The sequence below is a fragment of the Oncorhynchus kisutch genome, linkage group LG8, assembly GCF_002021735.2.
Source record: "Oncorhynchus kisutch isolate 150728-3 linkage group LG8, Okis_V2, whole genome shotgun sequence".
Taxonomy (NCBI): Eukaryota; Metazoa; Chordata; class Actinopteri; order Salmoniformes; family Salmonidae; genus Oncorhynchus; species Oncorhynchus kisutch.
This window is the reverse complement of record NC_034181.2, coordinates 35026826-35034898: the sequence shown is the minus strand read 5'-3', so window position 1 is coordinate 35034898 and position 8073 is coordinate 35026826. Positions and strand designations below refer to the sequence as shown.

Here is an 8073-nt window from a genome sequence, read left to right as displayed (position 1 = left end):
GGAAAGTTTGAAGCGGAAATTGGAGGACGGAGAAAGTGTAGTCACGGTTGGAGTCAGTGTTCTTGAAAATACAGCTTAGCTGGGTGCAACTTTCCTAAAACATCAAGTATATATTTTGTAATTGAAAAATGGTTTATTGCTTATACACACACACTTTACAAAAATATAAAACATGTTTCATGAGCTTAATATTAAAGACCCCAGAAATGTTCCATATGCACAGAAACATATTTATCTCAAATTTGTTTACATCCCTGTTAGTGAGCATTTCTCCTGTGCCAAGATAATCCATCCACCTGACAGGTGTGGCAAATAAAGAAGTTGATTAAACAGCATGATCATTACACAGGTGCACCTTGTGCTGGGAATTATAATGTACAGTTGTCTCAAGTTGAGGGAGTGTGCAATTAGCATGCTGACTGCAGGAATGTCCACTAGAGCTGCTGCCAAATAATTTAATTCTCTACAACAACTTAGTTTTAGAGAATTTGGCAGTACATCCAACCGGCCTTACAACCGCAAACCACGTGTAACCACGGCAGCCCAGGACCTGCACATCAGGCTTCCTCACCTGCGTGAACTTTTGATGCCAGTCACCCGGACAGCTGATGAAACTGAGTAGTATTACCGTCTGTAATAAAGCCCTTTGTGGGGAAAAACTCATTCTGATTAGCTGGGCCTGGCTCCCATGTGGGTGGGCATAGGCTGCACCACTGCCCAGTCATGTGAAATCCATAGATTAGGGCCTAATTAATTTATTTCACTTGACTGACTTCCTTATATGAACTGTAACTCCGTAAAATTGTTTAAATTGTTGCATGTTTTGTATCTATTTTTGTTCAGTATATGATACGCTCCAAATGTTTCCAAAACTGTATAACGTGTATTTGCATTTAGACAGAGCATTTGGCCCGCATCGGAGCGTTGCTGCATTTTCCACAAGGCTAAAGGGGACACACAAGGCTAAAGGGGCCATCCAATGGCTCAATGTAATGGAATTGGAGTCATGAATAAGGTCTAATGGTTGGCTTGCTAGAAGAGATTTTATTATTTTGCTTTCATAAAATGTATACACAACAGTGCAGAAAGTAACATTAATTATACACATTGCAGAAATAACAAAACTATTTATGTACACATGTCCAATGTTTTATTTGCTTTGTTTTAATGAGCTCACAGCTGATCTGCATTCACACTCAAACAGCTGCATTGAAGCACCAGGCTCTATTCCAGGAGTATTCAACTCTTAACCTGCGAGGTCCGGAGCCTCATGGTTTTCTGTTCTACCTGAATTAATTGCACTCACCTAAATTAAAGGTGAACAATGAAAAACGTAGAACTGGCTTCGAGGTCCAGAGTTGAGTTTGAGGGCTCTATTCTGTCATGAAATCCATCAGCCCAGTAACAGAACTACCTGTATTGAGATTAACAGTGTCTTCCCAGAGGTGAGATACACTGCAAGTAGCAAGAGCGTCAGAATGATGTTGGAGTCACTCATCCTCCTCTTCTTCATCATCTGCCTCTTTTTTCAGGGTGCAGCTCAGTACTGACTTGCGGATCTCTGATCTCTCTGCTGCACAAGGAAAGACAAACAAAACAGCCACAGTATAGTTTGTTCAATTCTCAAACTAGATAGTAATTGTACATGAATTACAAAAGCAGTGTGACATGCTTTACCTCTTTAAAAAGTATTTTTGTGGTAATGGTAGAAGTTTAAAAAGTTTTACTTTACCATTTAAAGTAAAGTCATTTTGAAGTATGTATGGTTTTGAAAATGTTTTATAGTAGTGGTATTGTCTGCAGTAGTAATGATGGGGACTGGTTATAGTTGAAAACATAGGTAGGTGAAAAGTTAGGATAGCCTGAACATATGAAAGTTGATTTGCTGTATCTAGCTTGAATAGTTCAATAATTAATGTTGGAGTTATTTTACGCTAATTTATATAGTTAATAAACTTAAATAATTTGAAGTTAATAGCCTGAGCATTTGAAAGGTGGTTTGGTGTCCCTAGCTTGAACAGTTAAAAAATTACTGTTGGGGAGTTATTTATGCAAATGTCTATAGTTCTAGTTTATAAGTGTTATAGAAGTAGATGGTCTTGTAGCTTAATTGGCCAAGAGCAGGGCCATTTTCAATTGCTAACTCTGCATTTCTTTGGTTCTCATTCAAACCTATGTTAATTTATGCACATTTTAAAATGGTTAGTTAAATTATAGTATCAAAAATCTTTTGACAAGCAATCTAAGTATGGTCAGTCAAAACATCTCAGCGTTGGTTTGGAATTAATAGCTTAAGCGGTAAAAGATGAGATCTAGAATTGTACTTTTTACCATTCTAGCGCATGGCCCTTTTTTGCCATTGAAACGCATTTGCTCGATGACGCAATATGTAAGAGCTGTTAGCTAACATTAGCTAGCTGCTTTTCATCACTCTAAACTGACAAACAGCTGTAACCATTAAATTGGTCAAATATATTTTTGTTCAAACGACAGATTTGAATAGCAGAGAAGCAGAGGACGATTTCATAAACTAACTTTTTGTCTAAGGGTGCATTCATAAATTCAACCTGGAGTGCCAGAGTGTGCTCAGTGCCCTCTGGGCATTTGTAAATTCAGAGTGTTTCACTCTCGGTGCGTTCAGCGCGCACACTGGACGCTCTGGCCGAGGAGTAGGGTTGATCCGAGCGTTTTTAGGTTATCCAGAGTGTTGGTGACTAACTTAACTGCTGCTGGTTACAATTCAATCATGCTTTTTTAAAACCGACGTTTACTGACATCAGCCATATTCAACGGGTGATGAGCGTTCGTTATTCTGTGCTCTGGCACACTCAGACGAGAATACTCTGACATCGGAGTAGATCGCCAGAGTGAATTTACGAACTAAACTGATCGCAAAGTGGTCAAATAAGCTGATGTGTCAAAAGTTGTTTACAGTGAATATTGGAAGTGATGTCACAATGAGGCGCTTTAGAAAGTTTAAAAAAAGTCCCATTAAAGTGAATGAAGATGGACACAAAGACTGCAGAATTAAGTTTAAAAATATGAAAGAGTTACGCAAGCACACCATTCCAGACCTGTCCGCACATTTTAAAGTTTGAAAGGCATTTCTATCTTAAACAGTGTAAGAGGAGTAGCATACAAAATAATAAGAAAACGTTTATTTGCTTTGGAAGTCCCACCTAATTATAGCTTCTCTGTAACCTGGTTGTTGCCTATTCAAAATTGACTAGATTACTAGGCATATTGTCTGCAATGAGAAAACCGTGCATGGGTAAGGAACTGATGTACAAAAATAAAGCAGACCATTGCATACCTTCACTCTGACAGAGGGGGAGCATCCGGTGGAGCTGCTGAGTATTGTATCGGACCAGAAATTTCTGACATGTCCGGATCGTTCCTGCATAAAATGAAAATAAGTAGACATTGAATTTGCAGTTAGTTACCTTCAGTGCAAAATATGTCTTTGTTAAGTTGATGACGGCACTAGAGCTGGTATATTTAAAAAAAAAGTGTACACTTGAGTTTATAAATGTTAAATTGTAATTAGTATGCGTTGATTAACTGAACAAACTTTTTTCATAAGCCCTCTTAGGTGGAAGACAAAACAGTTCAAATAAAAACAAGTTGGAAACCTGTCATTTTTATGTGCAAATAAATACAAATAATGTATCCATGCGTGTCACTTTTACATCCCAAATATCAGCTACAACTTGTTCATGCAAAGGGAAGTTGGTCTGTCTTACCTCCCACATGCAAACAGTTCAGAAAACATGGCACTCTTTGCCCTCGGTTCTCTAGACTGGTGATGAATGGCAATGCAGACCAGAGGAGTCTGTAGTGGCTCTTCCGACAGCGCAGGAACACAATTCCAGTGTGGGCATTCAGATACTTCACTGAAAAATATAATTTATTCATTACTTTTATGAATTATCCTCTGCCTTTTACTTTATCCCCAGCTAATTTAAGTGACACATGGCCACAGCGCCCACCCTGGATGGAAAGCAATTTGGGGTTAAATCAAATTGTATTTGTCAAGTGGTTCGTAAACAACAGGTGTAGACTGACAGTGAAATTCTTACAGGTTCTTTTCCAACAATGCAGAGTTAAAGATTTTTTAAAAAAGTTAAGGAAAGTGACAAAGGAATAAACACACAGTGAGTAACAACATGTCTCGCCTATAAACAGGGAGTATCAGTACTGAGTCGATGTTCAGGGGTACCAGATAGCTACCCTGATTATGTATACTGAGCAAAAATATAAATGCAACAATTTAATTGATTTTACTGAGTTGCAGTTCATGAGGAGATCAGTAAATTGAAAAAAAATGCATTAGGCCCTAATCTATGGATTACACATGACTGGGAGTACAGATATGCATCTGTTGGTCAGATACCTTAGAGAGGGAAGAAGGAAAAAAAAAATGGCCCTCAGGATCTTGTTACGTTATTTTTGGTTAATTCAAACTGCCATCGCAAAAAATAAATAAAAACACCAGGATGCACTCTGTTTATTACAACGTTGACATCAGCAAACCGCTCGCCCAAACGTGGTCCGCGGTTGTGAGGCCGGATGCACATACTGCCAAATTCTCTAAAATTACATTGGAGGCAGTTTATGGTTGAGGAAATAACATTACATTCTCTGGTAAGAGCTCTGGTGGACATTACTGCAGACAGCATGCTCCCTCAACATTAGACATCTAAGACATTGTGTGTGGCAAAACTGCACATTCTAGAGTGGCCTTTTATTGTCCCCAAGCACAAGGTGCACCTGTGTAATGATCATGCTGTTTAAATCAGCTTTTTGATGCCACACCTGTCAGGTGGATGGATTATCTTGGAAAAGAGAAATGCTCACTAACAGATGTAAACAAATTTGTGAGACTCGAAATTGAGCTCAGGTGCATCCTGTTTCCATTGATCATCCTTAAGGATGTATCTACAACTTGATTGGAGTCCACCTGTGGTAAATTAAATTGATTGGACATTATTTGGAAAGGCACACCTGTCTATATAAAAAAAATCCCACTTTTGTTAGTCCATGTCAGATCAAAAACCAAGCCATGAGGTCAAAGGTAATGGCCTTTGAGCGACAGATCTGGGGAAGGGTACCAAAACATTTTTCTAGCATTCAAGGTACCCAAGAAAGGTGGCCTCCATTCTTGAATGGAAGAAGTTTGGAACAACCAAGACTCTCCCTAGAGATGACTGCCCAGCCAAAACTGGGCAGAAGGGCCTTGGTCAGGGAGATGACCAAGAGCCGACTGTTCATCTGAAAATGGGAGAACCTTCCAGAAGGACAACTATCTCTGCAGCACTCCACCAAATCAGGCCTTTATGGTGGAGTGGCCAGACGGAAGCCACTCCGTAAAAGGCACATGACCACCTGCTTGGCGTTTGCCAAAAGCGTCCAAAAGGCCCGACCATGAGAGATTCTCTGGTCTGATGAAACCAAGATTGAACCTTTTGGTTTGGCCTGAATGCCAAGCTTCACATCTGGAGGAAACCTGGCACAATCCCTACGGTGAAGCATGCTGGTGACAGCATCATGCTGTGGGGATGTTTATCAGCGGCAGGTACTGGGAGACTTCTCAGGATTGAGGGAAAGCTGAACTGCGCAAAGTACAGAGCTCTTTGACAACCTGCTCAAAACTTCAGACTGGGGTGAAGGTTCACCTTCCAACAGAAAGACCCTACGCACACAGCCAAGACAACGCAGGAGTGGCTTCGGGACTTGTCTCTGAATGTCTAAGGCCGGGACTCACATCTCTGGAGAGACCTGAAATTAGCTGTGCAGTGACGCTCCCCATCCAACCTGACAAGAGCTTCGGGGGATCTGCAGAGAAGAATGTGAGAAACTCCCCAAATACAGGTGCCAAGCTTTTAGTGTCATACCCAAGAAGACGAGGCTGTAATCGCTGCCAAAGGTGTTAAAACAAAAGTACTGAGTAAAGGTCTGAACTTTATGTAAATGCGATTTGTTTTTGTAATAAAAGAACCATTTCTTCATGTTTTTGCTTTGTCATTATGGGGTATTGCGTGGAGGGGATTTAATTTAAAAAAAAATATTTTAGAATAAGGCTATCACAAAACGTGGTTAAAGTGAAGGGGTCTGAATACTTTCTAAATGCACGGTGGGGGGGTAAAGTAACTATGCAACAGGATTGATATAGTAGCAGCAAACGTGTTGCATCAGTATGTGTTGGTATAAGCCTAAGACTGTGTGTGCAAAGAGTCATTGCAGGTAGTCCAGGTAGCGATTTTGTTAGCCATTTATCAGTTATGGCTTGGGTGTCGAAGCTGTTCAGGTTACTGGGTTAAGTGCTTTCCTCAAGGGCACAACTGCAGTGGTTCGTACCACCAGCATCACCCTAGCTGCACGTTGAGTTCCAACAATATCACTTATCTTATGTGGTGGGAAAAGTACCCAATTGTCATACTTGAGTAAAAGTATACGTTTTTTTCAATAGAAAGATACTCAGTAAAATTACTACCTGAGTAAATTTCAAAGTATTTGGTTGTAAATATACTTAAGTGTAAATCATTTCAAATTAAGCAAAGCAGATGGCACCATTTTCTGTTTTTAAAATGCACTGACAGCCAAGGGCACACTTCAACACAGACAATTTACAAATGATGCATGGGTTTAGTGAGTCAGCCAGCTCAGAGGCAGTAGGGATGACCACATTCTCTTGAAGTGCATGAATTGGACAATTTTCTTGTTCTGCTAAGCATTGTAAATGTTACGAGTACTTTTGGGAGTGAAGGAAGCTGTAGGGAGTAAAAAGTACATTCAGGAATGTATAAGGAACAGTTCAAATAAAGTACAGTACCCCCCCCCCCCCCCCCCCCCCCCTCCCCGGAAAAAAAAAAACTACAAGGAGTACTTTACGCCACTGTCAGTTAACTAATCTGAAATGTTATTGTAACCCTAGTCTAGCATAGTGGGCTGCAAGCCCTTTTCAAGTGTATGCTATTGCATTAACGTTAGTTTAAGTGATCAAATCACATTGCTTAACTACACAAGGACTGGTTCCCTTTATCAATACCTGAGAATCCGAGGCTGGACAGTGCAGCGCCATAGTCACCGTGCGCTCGAGCTACTGCTGCTTTTGTGGCAGTGTAGATGGCGCGGTCATCTAGCAGTGACAGATTGCGTCGATCTGATACGCAAACTTCACACAGCAAATATCTGCGAAGAAACGCGTTTGATCAGGAGGGGCGAACTTCATAATTGTACACATTAGCAACATGTAAATATGAGCAATTTTACCTGGATTTCAGTCGCACCATTTCGCTCAACACATGTCGATGTTTCTACTTCCGTGTTGGGTCATTTAACGAATGACAACTCGTGGTGGGGCTCAAGATTGATTGGCATCATGATAAACCAATCGCGATCTTTTACCCAAATAACTTTACTGCGCAGATGCAAACTCAGAGGAGCTCGAGTCTAGATTGTCTTGGCTAGAATGGATACAGTTGATGTCCTAACTGTTGTCCTACCCTAATTATCCTAACCTGCTACGAAAAGTCAAATCTGACAAAAAATGTAGCCTATGCGGATGACAACACTATACACGTCAGCTACTACAGTGAATGAAATCACTGCAACACTTAAAGAGCTGCAGTTAGTTTCAAAATGGGTGGCAAGGAGCAAGTTAGTCTTACATATTTCAAAAAGTAAAAGCATTGTATTTGGGACAAATTGTAAACTAAACCCTAAGCCTCAACTAAATATTGTAATAAATAATGTGGAAATTGAGCAAGTTAAGGTTACTAAATTGCTTGTAGTAACCCTGGATTGTAAACTGTCATGGTCAAAACATATTGATACAACAGTAGCTAAGATGGGTAGACGTCTGTCAATGATAAAAGGCTGCTCTGCCTTTTTAACAACACTATCAACAAGGCAGATCACACCTGGCCTACTGTTCAGTCGTGTGGTCAAGTGCCACAAGGAGGGACCTCAGAAAATTACAATTGGCTCAGAACAGGGCAGCACGGCTGGCCGTTAAATGTACACAGAGCGCTAACATTCATAATATGCATGTAAATCTTTCATGGCTTAAAG

The 8073-nt window shown here is 40.4% G+C and overlaps 1 protein-coding gene across 1 annotated transcript; it reads right to left on the bottom strand.

Moving 5' to 3' along the window:
- Positions 1–1011: 1011 nt before the first annotated feature.
- On the bottom strand, positions 1012–7387 carry pop5 (POP5 homolog, ribonuclease P/MRP subunit). Its single transcript, XM_020489793.2, has 5 exons — positions 7273–7387; positions 7049–7191; positions 3744–3893; positions 3314–3397; positions 1012–1573 (listed from the first exon to the last, which is right to left on the bottom strand). Exons 1-5 carry the CDS (start codon positions 7290–7292, stop codon positions 1491–1493), a joined length of 480 nt encoding a protein of 159 aa, XP_020345382.1. The 5' UTR covers positions 7293–7387; the 3' UTR covers positions 1012–1490.
- Between the last annotated feature and the right edge of the window lie 686 nt (positions 7388–8073).

Bases quoted from the DNA above. Each gene is read 5' to 3' on its own strand.
- pop5 (XM_020489793.2), bottom strand. From the start codon at position 7,292: ATGGTGCGACTGAAATCCAG. The intron at 3,398-3,743 runs GTAAGACAGACC...CATTTTATGCAG, and splicing joins GAACTGTTTGCATGTGGGAG to GAACGATCCGGACATGTCAG. The intron at 1,574-3,313 runs GTATGCAATGGT...TTCCTTGTGCAG, and splicing joins CCCCCTCTGTCAGAGTGAAG to CAGAGAGATCAGAGATCCGC.